This window comes from Amia ocellicauda, chromosome 21, assembly GCF_036373705.1.
Source record: "Amia ocellicauda isolate fAmiCal2 chromosome 21, fAmiCal2.hap1, whole genome shotgun sequence".
Taxonomy (NCBI): domain Eukaryota; kingdom Metazoa; phylum Chordata; class Actinopteri; order Amiiformes; family Amiidae; genus Amia; species Amia ocellicauda.
Window position 1 is genome coordinate 20509968 of NC_089870.1, and position 17577 is coordinate 20527544.

At 50.4% G+C, this 17577-nt stretch overlaps 1 protein-coding gene across 2 annotated transcripts in view; it reads right to left on the bottom strand.

The window, feature by feature from the left end:
• The window catches only part of jag2b (jagged canonical Notch ligand 2b), a 36937-nt gene extending 20320 nt beyond the window's left edge, over positions 1–16617 (bottom strand). For both annotated transcript variants that reach the window (XM_066694101.1, XM_066694100.1), the window contains exons 1-3: positions 16312–16617; positions 15511–15825; positions 1898–1952 (exon numbers count right to left, since the gene is read on the bottom strand). In XM_066694101.1, the coding sequence (XP_066550198.1) occupies positions 1898–1952; positions 15511–15825; positions 16312–16371 (430 nt within the window). In that variant the 5' untranslated portion in view covers positions 16372–16617. The remainder of the gene's footprint in view (positions 1–1897; positions 1953–15510; positions 15826–16311) is intronic.
• Positions 16618–17577: the final 960 nt, after the last annotated feature.

Below are 17577 nucleotides of genomic sequence, written 5' to 3' on the forward strand. Positions count from 1 at the left end.
GCGACCACAGACGCGCTCGAGACGAGAAATCACGACCGCTCACCAGAAACCGGCCTGGTCTGGCCAAACGATCATAAAAAATAAGACCGAGAGACTAAGCGAAAGCTAAGCGGCGCGAGAGCGTCTGCGCTGAACTCGGCGGGGTTAACGTTAAGCTACACATCCACCACACGTTTACAGAGGCCCAGTACAGCGTTCGAGATCTCGAACGTGGAAAGCACAACTGAGCCGGATCAATCACAGTCACTCAGGCCTTTCAAAGAACTGCTCAATTACGGACCAGTTGCTGCAAAGAAAATACCTTGGCAACTTTGCTAGGAGACACCTGCTTTGAAGCTATTTTAGGCATGCATACTCAACATCTAGCCTTACCAAGATCTCCCTGGCCCCAGTCTACCAGCCCTGACCATAGTTACTGTGCTGTACTGGAGAGAAGGTCCCAGCTTTCACCCTGGGGATTGGTCACATCTATCCTGTCGTATTTCACCTGAACGCCCTCAGACAGATTTTAGCCAAGGTCACTGAAGTCCTGTTCAAAATTGACTGTCAGAAGCAGATCAAATAAAACCGTTACCTACTCTTTATAAACAAAAACAATGCAGGAGTTTTAATCCCTTACTTGAGCCAATCAGAAGTACAGTTGGTGCTTTTCTCTTGGACCCCCAAGACACTACCCTCTCCAAACACATTAAAATGCCTCAATTAACCTTTTTCTCCCGGCGGTTAAAAAAAAAGCATGAACACAAACAGACAGCAGAATAATAACAGGATACAGCTGCAGATCAACACAGCCAGCAGCCCCGAGACACACAAAGAGACCTCTGGCCGACTCGGCTTCAGCCAAGCTCGGCTATTATAAAAAGGATTGAGAGAGATTTAAACTCATTAGGAAACTTAATTCCTGGTTCATTCCCCAACGAAAAGGGCTTTTGTCGTCTTATGCTTTATTTAAGCCCAGCAGTACAGGGGACTCTCCAAGGCCTTTTCCAACTAGCGGTCAAATGCAGAATGTAAAAGCCTGCCTTTGCAGAGCGTTTGGTTGGGACCCCCTCCCCCAATATCCAGATCTCTCCTCTCAGCGGCGACACGCTGTCAGAGCCCAGCCCCCCCCACCAGGCCCAGGCCATCAGCACACACTCACTCCACAGAGAGGGACACGTCGCCAGGGCACAAGGGTGCTCAGACACCCAGGCAGGGCGCTCAGATAGGGCTGAAGTGGCCTCGACTCGGCATCTCGCACCTCCCCTCCCCGCAGTGTGACGGCGTTGGGAATCACACAGCCTTGAATAAAGCCACGACACCGGCCCTTTGAACCCGGGCTTCCTCTTCCGAAATGTTACACTGCAACCTTCAAGGGGATGCGATTATTTCATAGCCACGGCCGGCAGCACTGACAGCCCTCAAAAATAGAGCAAAGATTGTCCTGGAAACATTTGGATGTGTCCAAGACCTCTATTTACCTTTTATTTCCATGAATGGCTCTGCATCACAGCAGAAGTGTTTAAAAAGTATGTACGCAAAAACACTACTGTATTCATCACAACACACACAGGAGTTGCCACGAACTGGTCAACAACCTAGTACAACCCAGCATAAGAGTATCAAATGCAGGACTTATCACCCACTCTGAAAGTTTGTAGGATCTCATCCCGATTCTCTCCTGCCAAGGCAACAAATCCCTGCATTTCTGTGGAAGTCAGATCACGGCACTAGCAAGTCTGGGCATCTCTTTAAAAAGTTCTCCGTAACGCACCCGGGAAAACTAAGCACAATTGGATACCTGGCCCTTCCCCTCACAGCTCGAGTGGCTAATAAACCTCACAGCCCCCTCAGTGCTGCACTGCACTGCGTTTTGGACTTCCTTCACCTCCAAAAGCCATTAAAAAGATGTACTCACTGCTCTTGGTCTCGTTGTCCCAGTCCCAGGCTTCCACGATCAAGGTGTACGCCCGCTGCAAAGTAAAAGGAGGACATGTCAGCATTTCGAGGAGACAAAGCCCCGGGGGGGTTCATGCATCGCGTGTGCATGCATTTCGATGGATCGCTTCCCAAGCGAAGCATCTGTTCGACACGCAGTGCTGCCATATTCGTTTCAACTCAGTCGGAATAAAAACATGCAAATTAAGATTTACATTGTGGCAGAGCACTCCATTTGTGCATGAAAAGCATTAAAATATCCCCATCTTAGTTAACTTCTCAGATAAGTCAATGCCAGGATGTTGGGGGGGGGATGGTCTTTAAACCAAATCAGCAGGACATTCAACCTGGGGAGGGGGAAGAGAGATTCCCATGCGAGCAAATCTGATTTCCCTTTGGTTCGTGGCGACAATGTGTAAGAAAGCAGCCCACCTCACCCTAGACAAAGCCTCGCTTGGTGACCCTATCTGCCCCATCTGTCACTCTTTAGATCAGAGTTTGGGACACAGCAGGACTGGGCAGCTTTTGTTAAACCTACTCTCTCAAAAACAAGGGACAACGTTCAGCATTAGGGTTGGATATATGTCATATGACCCCTGTGAAACACCTTCTGGAAATGGGGGCATGGAAAGGGATAAAAACCCGTCAACACGAGAAACAATCCAGTTCGGAGATTGTTGGCTCTAAAAATGCCTTTATAAAAAGCAGGCAAGGGGGGTTGTTGTTCTGGGTGAACTGAGGTCTTGAGTTTAATAAAGACCACAGTCCTACCACGAGGTTTACAGTCATGGTGCAGTAGTTTATTGGACAGTTAGAGATTTATTACGGTCACACAGAAAAGGAAGTGAGGGGCCGTTTCTGGTGACGATTGAAGAAAAGTGTCCCCGGCTGCTGCCTGGGCTTCCCAACACTGATTCAGAAGTGCAGCAGATGCCTCCCGAAAAGACGCGACACTAAAGTCATCCTGCGACGCACCGAAGCCCCCTCCCCCCAAGCCCGTATCTGTGGGACGGTGATGGGTCCCTGGGTGTCGGTGGACAACGCTGCTCCCACACTCAGCCCAGATTAGCTGGATTAGTGACAGCTGCCCAAACGGGGCGAACAAGGGAATGAGGGGGGAGGGGAGAGGGGGACACGGGCAGCGCAGGAGACAAAGTCCTGTACGGCGCTTCAGATGTGGAACAGAGGACCAGAAGGCACTGAAAAGCAAGGTCAACACATTCTTACAGATTTAGAAAGGCACATTGCAAACTAAAACCCTCCCAGGTCGAGAAATATCTGCCAAAACCGTAGCCGTAGCTTGCGTGCCGATTGCCGACATTACATAGATAACCGATTATCATTTTTATGCAGGTGTGGAAGCGGAGAATACCAGCAGCCTGCACAGGCAAGTACAGACAGAAACCCGAATTATAAACCAGCTGAGAGCATCTCTCCTCTCCCCCCGTGCCACAGTCCCTGCCCACCTAGTGCCCTCAGCACACACAAGTCTGGGGGGGAATGGAAAACATCCTGGAGCAAAAAAAGTATGGATTGCCAATGTGTCCATGCTAATTAAAGACGGGACATTCGTCAAACGGTCCTGTACTTCCCCCGTTTTAAGTTAATCTCTTTGCTGGTGTCCCTCGCTCAACAGGGGCATAATAAAGACATTTGGGGTCCAATCCACTCAGTGAGAGCAGCAATGTGCTAAAAATAGTCAAATTCAAAAGGTATTTTTAGTGGTTGCCCCCCTTCCCCCTCTTATTCCAGGGCAGGACGGCTTCAAAAGTGTCTGACAGGCAACAATAAGGACCTCGATGAAAGCAGGGATAGTTCTGCAGACACCCATAGGATGAGGCCCTGTTATAACCCAACCCCCCCACCAAACCCTCTTTACAAAGCTGAGGCAGGAGACAGAGGCCGCCTTACAGATGTAAAGGAAAGACACTTTGTGGGTCTGAACAAAGCCTCACAATGTCAGAGGAGCAGGAGTCGAACCCAGCGGGGGAAAGCGGGATTCAATCCGTGCCTCAGAGTCAGTTCCTCTTGGGTGTCAACCAGAGGAAACGGAAAGCCAGGCACGCATTTCCCCGCTGTGACTTATTACATTACGAGAGGCAGCATCCACTCCTGCGCTCTTCCCATCCCAAGGTTAAACTGTCATCCCTCGCTGGCTGGCTGGCCGGCCGGCCGCTCCAGGTCTCTGCCAGCCCCCCGCCTCCTGTGCGAGCTGAGATCCCACCAGTATCGAATATCACGAGCCCTTCCTGGCAGGAGAGGGAGATGCTTCAATCCTACAGATGCTGCAGTAGCACTGGGATCCCTCCCTCTCGCTCTACCTCCCCACCTCCTCCCCATCAGACCTGCAGCGGCCCATTATTTCGTCAGGAATCGGCAGAGGTCAGCGACCCTATCAGCGGCTGAACGAGCTTCTCACCAGCACTCCCGATAAAAGCCCCGGCTGACTTTAGCAGGCAGAGGTTTCTCACAGGCGTTATCTCCCCGAGGCAGCGGAATAAAGGCCACCCCCTCCTCCCCATACCGAACCTCCCCGTCCCCTCCTGCATTCAGAGCAGAGGTCAGAGGTTGGAGGATGAGAGAGAGAGGGGGGGAGGGCTGAGCTGCTACATCCTGCCCGTCTCTCCCTGCCCAAGGACTCGGCTCTGGGGCTGCCGGGAGCCCGTTTCCTGCGCTGCGGCTTGAGAGGGGAGGCTTGCGGGAAAGCGACAGATTTGGATCACGGCTCTTCAGCAGGACGGCACAGGGCACGTCCTGGCAGGTGCCACTTCCTGTTCTGCAGTTTCCTGGGCCCGGGACCCCGCTTTCTGCACGATTTCAGACCTCACAGACACTCAAGCATTCGAGAAACAAGTGGCCAATTTTCTAATTGTCATGAAAAACTGAAGGCAATTAACACAGCCTGTAGTGAGTGAGAGTGGCAGACTCTCCAAATTAACCCCAAACCGCCGCTCAGCCTTGTGCGGGACCCCCACGGGCCGCCTGTGTAAATGGCAATCTTTAATTAAGATGAAAGGCACGACACCCGAGCCAATTAGGAGATTATGAAGGATTTTCCTCTTTTCGGTTGTTAATTAGACCGAGACCGTTCCCCAGAGCCGTGTGTTATCAGAGACCGACCGCACGGGAGACGTGAATTATTGCTGCAGCTTCCTCCAAGGTGTGGGGGGGCGGGGCTGCATATTTAAATGCTTTTGCCAATTCCCAAACGGTGCTTGATGGGGAATGGCTTGACGGATGTCTTGCACCTACACAACTAAAAGAATCCATCAGATTTGAGGTATTTATTCAGAGAAGGTCCTGTGACTGAGGCCCAGGTTTAATCTAAATGTGGACCATTATTTTGTGAAGGAGATAATTTTAAATGTTCCAGAACCTGGCATCTGCATTTCCAGTCTCAGTTTCTGAAGATACTGCATTGCGATACAATCCTGAGGTTTGGAAAACTATCTACAGATGATACAATTGCGTTTCTCTCTCCAGTATAGTAATTGCAAACAAATCTGCCGCTTTAATTTTAGCATGCAATTATCAACTTTGTAAATGTAGGCGTCAAAGCTGCCTCACAGCCTCCTCCCTTCCCCCTCTTCACCCTCACACACTCCCTCTCTCTCCCTCTCTATTTATTACAAGATAAACAATCCCAGCGCCGTGAACCGTGGCCGGGTTTGTTAATGTAACGTGTTAACTCCGCACACACACCTCCTCCCGAACCGAGATCGGCACACAAAGCCGCTGCCGGCACATTTATCAATCAAACGTGTGAATTAACAAAAGGGACAGGGAGGGGAAATTTAAAATGCAGATAAGGCTGACCTTTCTGCTCCTCCACATGGGAACGGCATCATTCGCACAAGCCCGGTTTCAATCCCTCTTCTCTTTCCACCCCCCCATCACGGTTTTGTTGAGTTTTGTTTCCCAGACGAAGGAGAGAGTGAGGAGACCCAGTAACAGCTAACCAGTCAACCAGCACAGCCGTGTGGAAGACAGACAAGTCTAGACTTGGTCTCGGAGCAGGCAACACAAGCAGAGGGTGACCTCGGTGGGCCCGGGCCACTCCTTTTCAAAAGGTAGAAGAATAGCACTGCAGGATCAATCATGCAGCTGTGAGGAGCTCCTTCCTCCCCCAGCATTAGAGGTTATGACTGTGGAGAGGACAGGGCTCAGCATTCACGTCCAGCCAATACAGAAGAGATCAATACACAAATAGATGCAGAGAAGGTGTTTCCAGAAGCAGGTGACACTTCTTCAGACTGAACAATGGTTTTAAGGACGATGGCACACCTGGACAACGGCTACATTAGCAGAACAGAGTTCGACAGGGAGATAAAAATTGGCTGGGAAGGTTGTAATCAAGACAGGTGCCGGCACTGAGGTCCACACCTACACTCACCTAAAGGATTATTAGGAACACCATACTAATACTGTGTTTGACCCCCTTTCGCCTTCAGAACTGCCTTAGTTCTACGTGGCATTGATTCAACAAGGTGCTGAAAGCATTCTTTAGAAATGTTGGCCCATATTGATAGGATAGCATCTTGCAGTTGATGGAGATTTTTTTCCTATTTGTAGTGGAGATGAGTGGTACCCGGTGGGGTCTTCTGCTGTTGTAGCCCATCCGCCTCAAGGTTGTACGTGTTGTGGCTTCACAAATGCTTTGCTGCATACCTCGGTTGTAACGAGTGGTTATTTCAGTCAAAGTTGCTCTTCTATCAGCTTGAATCAGTCGGCCCATTCTCCTCTGACCTCTAGCATCAACAAGGCATTTTCGCCCCCACAGGACTGCCGCATACTGGATGTTTTTCCCTTTTCACACCATTCTTTGTAAACCCTAGAAATGGTTGTGCGTGAAAATCCCAGTAACTGAGCAGATTGTGAAATACTCAGACCGGCCCGTCTGGCACCAACAACCATGCCACGCTCAAAATTGCTTAAATCACCTTTCTTTCCCATTCAGACATTCAGTTTGGAGTTCAGGAGATTGTCTTGACCAGGACCACACCCCTAAATGCATTGAAGCAACTGCCATGTGATTGGTTGGTTAGATAATTGCATTCATGAGAAATTTAACAGGTGTTCCTAATAATCCTTTAGGCGAGTGTATATTGGGTTTGTTTTCCAACTTCGGTTTAATTGCAATGTTGCGTTTCCACGCCAGGTGCCACACCAGTGTAGCAAGGGCTGCTGTCTGGGTGGCGTCAGGATTAGCGGATCCCTTTCAGCGGGGATGTGAATGCCCTCATCTCTTGATCATTATAGTGCCGATTGAAAGGCTGAAGAACCTTTTGTTGTGGAGGATCTTCCCAGGACGAGCGAGGGAATGGTGCAGCCAAAAAAAAAAAAACTACTGCAAGACATCCTCGGCCCACGGGCGGGAGAAAGCGGTTTGCGGAGGGTTGAGTCACCGAGGACGCGTGAACTAACCGGGCTGGGTTAATCGCACTCTCCAGCTAGATAAACAGTTCCCATACCAATACTCGATAGGACTGACATTTTATTCAAACAGTCGCCGTCCCCGTCCCCCGCCCCTTCCTTGACACGACGGAGCGGACAATGGGCAAGTCAAGATTATTGTTATGGTGAATGGCACAGCAACAAAAGCTTTAAAGGGGCTGACAAGCTCCCTATTCTTGGAAAAACTGGTCAATGATATTCACGCCATGAAAAGCAAAGTGCATCTCCTGCCTCGCAAAGTCACCCTCAGAGAGTGGGGGCTTGTACCGTAGCCCCGTGAATCTCCGGCAGCTTGGCACGATCGCCTCGATTTATAGACCTGGAGACCGACGTCCCACCAGCGCAGAACAGCGATCGCAGCAGCAGCTGGGGGAAGGGAACAAGATGTCAGTAATATGAATAATGGTTGTAAAGTCTATCCTACACATTTAAGATCAGAGCTCCGCAATGGGCAGCTGAGATTGGACCGAAGGCATGAGAAACAAAGCCTCCTGGTGTATATTAGCAGATTTGCTTTGTAACCACCCCCCCGTCCAACGTTTTGCACAGTGCCAATCTTCTAAAAATCGTATTTATGCATTTGAAAGCTAAATATTAGCTGAATGCAAAAGATAACCCCCTCGGTACGATCAACATGCGTTACCGTACTCAAAGGGAAGGACAGACTGAATAGCAACAGACTAGTAACTCCTGTGTAATATAGCCCAGCACCACGGCACAGAAGCTTGGCACAAAAAGGACTATACACAGAGCTTCAATTCTCATTTTTGGAGTGGGAATGGGGTGGGGGGTGGTTTCTTCTGCAGCCAGTAAAAGGCAGGGATTTAAACTTTTTTTTTTTTTTTGAGGGGGAGATGAGCACCTTAATAGGAAAGGCTTCACTCTACATTCTTAACACAAACAAACTGGTCTAAATGGCACATATGGCCCAGATCGACCAAAGCTGTTCAGATTCATGCTGAACCAAATCCCAGGGCTGTTCCTCACAGAACTGTCCAGATCTCCTGGCCCTGTGCATTTCCCATAAACCCGAGTCATTCACATGTACTATAAGCTAGGTAGTTTGACATTTTTGAACAGCCGGGGGACTCCATTGAACCAACAATGATTTTACAACATTAACTCGCCGACTGGTGCTCCTCTGTTCCCGACACTAAGGGGTCCCTTTCTAACGCTGGAACACAGATTGCAAGTCACACCCTTTTTTTCTTCCTGGACTAGCTCCCTCGCATGCTTCTCTCCATCACAGATCTTGGCAAGGCCGGGTCTTACATCAGATAACATGATTAAAGCACAATACGATCTATGCGAGCGTTCAGGGTGTATGCAAATTTGAGCATCCAGATCCAATCAGAATGAGATAAAAGGGTCTTTATTTCGCTGTTCTTGTCCCGGGAGATTGCAAGTGATTTTAGAACACTAGGTCAGGAAATGTGTGGCATAATATATTTGTGGGAGAAACATGAAATATGCATGATTCTCACAGCCCAACGCCATATTTCAAGCCCTGCACAAGCACACTGATTAAAGTGCGGCTACTATGCCAACGAGACATTAAAAACACCCCACAAACCCCTCTCAATTAAAATCGAGGGGGTCCGGGATCAGCCAGGCGAGAGCAGGGACCTCCAGAGACCAAGGAGGCCGCATCCTCCTCATTCCCCGTCCTCTGCCCCGACAGCAACGGCACCAGGTCACGGCAACACCCTAGGAATATTTTGCTGGAACTGAACGGTCCTCACTGCTGGACAAAAACAAAAACGAACGTCTTTCCAACAGACCATTAAGGACATTGGGGGTTTAAACGTGGCAACGGGGGCAGAAATGGAAGCTAAACGAGGCAGCCTGCGGGCTCATGCTCGGCAGGTAATGGAAGTGACTCACTCCTGAAAAAGTACAACATATTTGCAACCTGCCATCATGTCTCTATTGAACACCAACTCACCGGGATGCTTGAGGTGCCAGTAACTCACCACAGCCTTTTATACCGGGGAATTGAGTGAAATCACGGCCAGCAGGTTACGACAAGCACCCTCCTTTTATCACTGGAGGACTGCTGCGCCGCGGTATCGCTCCGAGTCACGCAGCCGACTGGAATAAAGCACAGACGAACACACCGCCTCCATCTTACTCCTGCCCGCATCCCAGTGCGCCCAGTACCGTGCCAACCACTGCCCGCAAGACCAAACCAACTGCTACACACCTGCGGCTATCGAATCCCAGCACTCGCACCCTGCGCCCTGAATCAAACCCACTACACAGACTAGCCACAACACAGTCAGGGAAACATGGGTGCCACTCCGAAATTAAATATGGGACTCCTGTGAACGGCGCAAGACGTGCCAAAGCACCCAGTGTCCCAAAACACTGGCAAGATTTAATGAAGACCAGACGTGGCCCACACACAGACACGCACGTACACTAAAAGAAAAGCTCTGCAGTGTCCTCAAGGCCCCGCAGGCTGAGCTCCATTATAATTTCAACCCAGTTCAGGAGTCAAGCGGGAATTAAACTAGCCGTGTAATAACGCACTTTAATTACAGCGCCGAGGAGCCGAGCTCTCGCATGCGTCTCGTTCACCTTGAGCGCCGCAGCACTCGGAGGGAAGAGAGAGGGGAGGAGGAGCAGCGCAGGGCATGCATGATTGAGATCGCACGGTGTACCGAATCCAATCCACCCCCCGTAACCGATCTGGCTCTGCTCATTAGGGAGACCGACTGTATGCACATCGAACGAGAATTCGGCCTTGGAGCAGGAGTCTGACAGCAGGAGTGTAGTCTTGTGTATTTGTAGGGCTCTGTGTTGGTTTGTTTATTCGGCACACAATTTCAGCTGGAGACCCAAAGCTTCCTTAAAGGCTAGAGGAGTTGAGTGCAGGCTAGCTGGAATAAAACCAACAGGGCTAATTTTACACTCCTGAAGAAACCCTTCCTACGAGAGATACTTATAAAATGGTGCGTGGGGGTGTGTGCGTGCGTGTTAATACTCATCCTGAGCTTTTAGTCTTATTAGTCTCTCACTGCGAGTCGCTTGTCCCATCACTACGACAGGCGGACTCCTCTTCCCAAGACGGCACCGAGGGTCAATTATAATCATTCAATACAATTACCTTCATCTCGCACAGCTGCGTGGCGTCCATTCAACGCATTTAAGCTAATAGGCACACGCTTCCTGGAAACCGGCGAAACTACTGTTCATCCATTGTGTGGAGAAGACGTGCTAACGGGGCGCAACATCAACGCCTCCTCAAATGGACCGATTTACCGAACCGATTGAGCTCAGAAGTCATGAAGATCAATGCCGTGTTAGTCACAGAGCACGGGATCGAAACCGCCCCCCCGTCTGTTCCCTTTCAGGTCTTTTCAACCGAGGAAACCAGGAGAATTTCCGTTTGTAAGATGTAAACAGTCAATAAACATCCCCATCTTAATTAATAACTTCCCAGATGTCACCGGGGGAATCTGGTGATAAGAAATCCTCTACAAAGCACTTGCCATCTGTTCAAGGTCAAAAATAAAATTAGCCTGAGTAACGCATGGAAAAGTCAACCGGTCAGAGGGCAGCGACCTGCGGACAGGACGGCACTTGAGCGATTCTGCGTTTCTCTCGCTCAGAAGAAGCTCTGATCTACGGGAGTCCAGGAGGAGATGCGGCACGGCTAAAATATAGGCCTAAATTCTAGCATTTCAGACAAACTAATCCAAAATGAAGTGCTGCACATTTGAGAGCATCAGGAGGAATCTGCATTAGACTGCAGCCAAACCTACACCCTGATTATTCAGGAAATGCTAGGATCTACACCAGATTTCTCAATAACATTATACAACCAATAAAGTAGTAAACAAGCTACAAAAAAAAAAACAAAAGCGAAAACTCTGAATGGAATCCCTGAGAAAAGACGACTGATCCTCAAAATACCCGCCCCGTGATCAGGGCACTCCGTGTGAACAAAGTGAGGCCTTTGAGAATCTCATTACACTTCATGGGAAGATGTTACAAAAACCCAAACAGCCCCAGGGTTATGAAAAAGAAAATGTTTATAGAAATGGAGAAACAAAAGGGCTTTCTGTTCGAGTGAGAAGCTATAGGGAACGGTACTAAAACGCCCTCAGAACGGACTTCCTGTCAATCTCTGCGCCGATACACACATGAAACGATTAGGCACAAGTTTTGGTTTTCATTTGCAAAAATCTGCCCTCACAGGAGCAGGCTTTACTGCTTTAATTAAAACTGCAATTAGGAGGAAGCTTTATGGGGGAGCAGCGCACAGCCACCACCACCTGTCCGAGTGCCACTGTGCAAAACGGGAAGCCAATTAACCAAAATGCAATTAGCCGGGAAGGAGCGCCTGACCCTCTCTTTCGGTTTAATTGGAAGTCAATAAGCCGATTGGCATCGGGTTCCCGAGAGCAAAGCGGACCACGGACCTGCCCAGGTGAGGCCGGCACAAGTGGCTGCTTTCTGAAAGGCCTGGGGGGGGGGGGAGATAATTGGTTACTAAAGGACTATTAAGCAGTATCCTAGCAACCCCCAGCAAGCCTCCAATCAAGTCTGACTGAAGCCGTCATTTAGCCCCGACGCCGTAATGGACGGTTCCAACTGCCATTACCGCCATAAACAGGGTCATTTTCACTGCAGAGGATGAGAGACTGACAATTCAGCCGAGTTGCTTTTAGTCTGACAAAAAAAAAAAAAAATCGCAGCGGCATTTATTAGGCCAATACAGCTGCCGGCTGTGTACCCACTCTGTGCCCCATGTATCCCCCGACTGAGGTCATCCATTTCCCATTCACACGCAACACAAATTGAACGCTATAACGACGGCAAACCATTTTAGAAAACATGATAATCTTGTGCCTCTATCAAGCGCTTCACGATTTCTCTTCCTGCTTCCTCTAGCCGGCGCAAAATCCCCTCTGGTATCAAAAAGGCCTTGGAGACACCTCAGGGAAACAGGCACTGCTGGTGGTTTCCCCATCTCTGCTCCAGGGGCACCACGGTATGATCTCGCTTCACTGCTGCGTGCTTGGCTGGCGCTTGTAGATACCTAGCATATTCTCGGCAAAGGACGCAAACAAAAGCAAGGACTAGGTTCTGCCTGCCTGAATGAAACTACCTTTAAAGGGTTTCCTCAAAAAAAGAACAGACCTGGTTTGGCTTCTCTCCTTAGCAGGTCTGAACTTCTAGAGGTAGCCTCTCCAAGAGTCTCCCAGCAGAGACCCCCCACCTGCACACCAACACAAGGGTCTGCCGTCAGGAGAGGGGCTACTGCAAATGTCTGAACCCATTCCAACAAAATTCAAACTAGATACTCAAGAATAGTAGCCAGATTACAAGCTGCGAGATGGACTTATTGAGTTCTGTGCCACCAGGTGGATTAGACCGGTCTGAGACACAAGATCTCTCCCTAGATGCAGTTGCACCAGTTGGTCTTCTGCCATTAACCCATTCAGATCACCGCGTGAAACCGATACGGCCCCCTGCATCATGCAGGACTGAGCAGTAACCAGATCAGATCGATGTTCCCCTCTCCGCAGAGCACGTACGGTCAGCGACTTGTTTTCATGCTCTGGGAAAGGGGGACTGTCCCATCAGGGGGAACAACGCTGCTGCCTGGGGATTTCAGCAGGGGATACGGACAGAAACGGGTTTGACCAAGCCGTTAAAACCTTTACTTACAGAATTTGAACCGACATGCTCCTAGAAATGAAATGCAATTTGTTTAGAAAGTCACTGTAGTCTTCATGTGAATTCTAGAGCACTTCCACACATTCTAAGGTTTCTGAAAACAAGCTAATCTAATTGTGTCACTAGCAAGAGCTGCACACACAACAGAGATCCCCTATCCTGCCATCTCGCAAGTAAATAAAAAATAAATTAACAGTCCGACAGGTGGCAGGCGCCTAATCTCATATGGTGTTAGATATCGCTCGACAATAAACGGCAGTTTCGGTTACACTCAACACACTTCAAAAGGATATTGGAGCAAAAGGTAACTTTGCTCCCCGGCAATTTCATTAAAAGGGCAGCCATCTGCATGGATAGCGAGATATATAGTGAACGGTGCACAATTCTATGGCCAATACACAAAAGCCAAATCTCTCAGACTTAAGCTGCAAAGACCAACCAGAAATCTCTCCTAAGCATGATGGGAAATAAATGGGACCGGGGGTGGTAACTAACTGTAGTAATATCAAGGTTCAGTCGTCGTTTTAGATCAACCAACTGCTGAGCCTCGGCAAAGGCAAAACCCCCACAGGTGTTCAGTTACCAATAACGGAATAGTTTAACACACTGTCAACAGAGTCTCGGGTGACGGACTCCGCGCAGGCCCTCTCTCTGCTTACACGGGCAGCCGTCCAGACCAGTAAATAAATACAACACTACGCCTCTACCGTGCACGTTGGCAGGCTACACAACCTGTGTGCATAATCTATTTTTTATATAGAGTGATTTTAAAAGGAGTTGATGTCAATAGAAGTGATGCTGAGCAGAAGGAAGGGGGGCTCACCTTAATCAAACTGAGCAGGGATTCATGTTGACAGGTCCTCTACTTAATTTCCCCCCCAAACTGGTACTAAATAGTCCCCCAAATCACAATTTTCCACCAAAATGCAAGAACTTTTCTGTACCGAAAACGGTGCTGCTGAATTGTCCACTGGGGGGAATAAAATATCTCCAACAACCTCATTAAACAGAATATTACACATCCCCCATTTCAATCCGCACCCAGATTTCCCCACAGGCACTTAAAAACACCCCAAATTTCCAAACCTGGCAACACTAGTATGGAGAGGTTTGAAGCATTAAACCACCCCACTCTGTAGGGGGCGCTAGGGGTCAACAGATGTGCAGAGGTCTGCTTCCCCAGGCTGAACAGACACCCTGAGGAACCAGACCTCTGCACATCTCCAGGGAAGCAGGGCTGCAGATCCCAGCCAAAGTCCCTCCCCAGGAACAGCACCTCTGTGATGACAAGGCCAGACGGGAACATTAACCTGCAGGTTGCCTCTCAGAGGTTTAGTTTGTTAGAGCCAGAGGTTTTTTTTCCCCCCTCCTTCCCCACATGCAAGTCTCGTCTAGTTAAGAGCTGCCTTAGTAAATCATTGCGCAGTTGGTTATTTCTCCTCCTCCCTTTAGCAGAGGAGTATTTTTCCATTGGCTGCAGCTATGCGCTCAGCAGCGGCGGACTGGGGCGAATCGCCCGCCGTGTTCAGTGGTGTTTTTGTACCCCCGCTTGCATTTACATTAAACAAATGGCTAGTTTCACTAAATATTTTGCAAAGAAACTGAATGCAAACACAGCAACGTCAATGAAGAGGAACTGCAACACCAATGGCAACGGGGATTTTATTGCATTTTCGGTTTTAAAATAAATGCAACTGCACACGGGGTTAGACTGGACAGTGGGAGCAGGTATGTGCGCGGCCATGCCAGATCACATGCACTGGGACACGCGTGTGTGTGTGTGTGTGCGTGTTTCTGCGCACGCATCTGCAGAAACCTGCCCACGCAGCCGGACCCCGCGCTGCACCGCACAACGGACCATCACAAACGCATCGCCACCCCCCCCCCGTGTAACAGGTCCGCACACACACGGGGGAGAGAGAGCACATCGCACTACTGCAATTAAAACCAGATGCGTGATTGGAGAACTTCTACAGGGGGAATAAACGCAGCGGAGCATTGCAGACCCACGCATTGCGATGTATGGTGCAGGCATGTAAAGGGACAGAACACAGAGCCCTGGTCTCCGACTCTGCTGGCACCTTAACACACACACAGTGCCACGTTTACTGACCCACTCAGCATCAATGGCACACTCCACTGAACTGTCACAGCATCACCCAGCCCTGCGCACTGAGGATCAGTGCCACCCTGTCCTGACCCGCCACACCGAGCTGCACTGTGCATGCATGCCACAATAACACCACCTTGACACACAAACGGGCACAAGATCACACCCGTGATGCCAAGTTGACAGTGTAAACTTTACACGCTGCGCAGAGCTGTCAACCCCGGCAGGCTGCAGCTGCGCCCTCGCCACCACCGCCGCCCCCTCGCCGGGCACCCGGGAGCCGGTCAGCTGGCCAAACTGGACCGGCAACACCGTACGTGAGAAATTCAACACACACTTACCGGCCAGGCGTACTGGAAGGGTATGACCACCTTGCCAGCATCGTCGAGTCTGCTTGGATGGCTCCTCTTGAAAGAAAAAGTATTTCCACCGAGAACATGAGTAGATCCAGCCCCGTAGGTGCAGGCCCCCTGGGTGCTGACCCTGGCCTGGTACTCCTTGAGACAGACCCGCAGGTACGTGTCGCACTCGTCCCGCACGCAGGGCCGCTCCGGGGCGCTCCGGGTGCCGTCGCAGCAGCGCCCGTCCGCCAGCTCCCCGTTCGCGTTGTGCACGGCCGCCAGCTGCAGCTCGAAATAGCCCGAGGACTGGGACACCTAAAAATAACACCCAGGATGAAAGAGAGAGAAAAAATCAAGACCTCCGGGAGAAAAACGCGTGCAAACAGCCGCGGCACGGCGCGGTATCCCGGGCTGATCTGGAGAAGTTCGGCCACTGCATGGGGAGACTCGGGTTCAATGAAACCCTTCATTTCCATGCAAACGCCTCCCCAGAAGCCGGCCAGGTATCGCAGGATCTGAAGGAATCAATAGGGCACAGCGCAAGTGCGGGTGAAGGAGCCGTGGAGGTCGCAGCTTTGCGCTCCATCCCAGCCCCTGTGCGCGACCTCCAGCTGCAGAAGCAATTTAAATGCAATTTCACTGCAACCTTCCAACGGATACAATTACCAGACCCTGCAATTCAATAATCAACCTAACGAAACGCAGGCTCGGTCCAACAGGAGACGCCAGGAAAGTTTCCCCGGCCCTAGACGGCAGTGACCCCCCACAGCACAGGGGCGATGCGCGGCTGAGCGCCCTTACCTCGGTCCACAGCGCCAGCAGCGCGCACAGCGTCCGGATAATCCGCGTACAATTCCACATGATTAATTAGCCTCTCATTAGCTAAACAAAACAAAGGACAGATTAAAAGACAGGCTGCTCCGCTCCGGGCATGCACAGGTTCACCAGCGGGCTCTACTCCTGCAGCGCAACATGAGCTCTCAGCGCACGGATGGTCCAGCCGCTCGCCTCTCCCTCCGTCAAATCACTCCACAGCCGCCGCCGCGTCTCGGCGCTAAACCCCGGCCCGGGGATGTCTCCTTGATTGGCAGCTGCAGGAGCCACTCAGGGCGCCCGGCTCTTACACACCGCGCACGCCATCCCGGAGCCAACCAAACAGCCCCGGGGGGCGGAGCGGGGCGGCCGGTCGCGTCGCTGCGGCTGCCTGTGCGTGGGGACGGCCGCTCTCTCATTAAGGCAATTAAAGGCGCTCGCTAATTGCTCGGACCGGGGGTCTGTGTGCGCCGTTTGTGCACAGCGAACCGCCGCCCCGCACCCCGCATGCGTGCGACATCATCATCTTCATCCTCCTCCATCACACTGACACAATGCGCATGTGGGTGATTAGCATGTTTAATTGAGCCCAATGCTGCACCTTCCTCGTTTCGTGGCCAATTACACGAACTGTGCAAATCACGCAATGGCGAGTGGGGTCTTTTCTCTAAACCCACAGCCTACACGGCAGGGTGTGCGGTTCGCTGCGTTTTAAATCCATACATGCGCATCTTTCAGTACGGACACATGTCGGTCTTAATAGCTTTAATGAAAATGATACTTGCATCTCTATATATGCTGGCACCGAAGTAGATGTTTAACATGATTATTATTATTACAGCCAAAACAATACTGAAAACAATCACATATAACAATTGAACCAGAGCAGAGGTGTGTGAAGAAACCGCTCCTGTCTGTCTCATCAGGACAGGACTGAGCACTAAGGCGAGAGCGCTGGGGTTACAGGTTACCACAGCAGCTGATGGATATACCTATCTGCACATCTTCCATATCCAGTGCACTGATTACTGGGACAGTGTTTCAGTCGCACCCAGCCCACCGACCCCAGTGACCGTCTGTGGGATCCGGGCTGCTGCGTGGACAGACGCGCGGTTTCAGCGCCCTCTTCTGTGCGGTTTCGTATTGCGGGTCTGTGCGCCTGGAGAACATCTCACACAACACCAGGATCAGCAGGGCCTGTGCTTTTTCTAATCTCTATTAATGATCTGGACTCTTTGCAGATGATACTAAAAT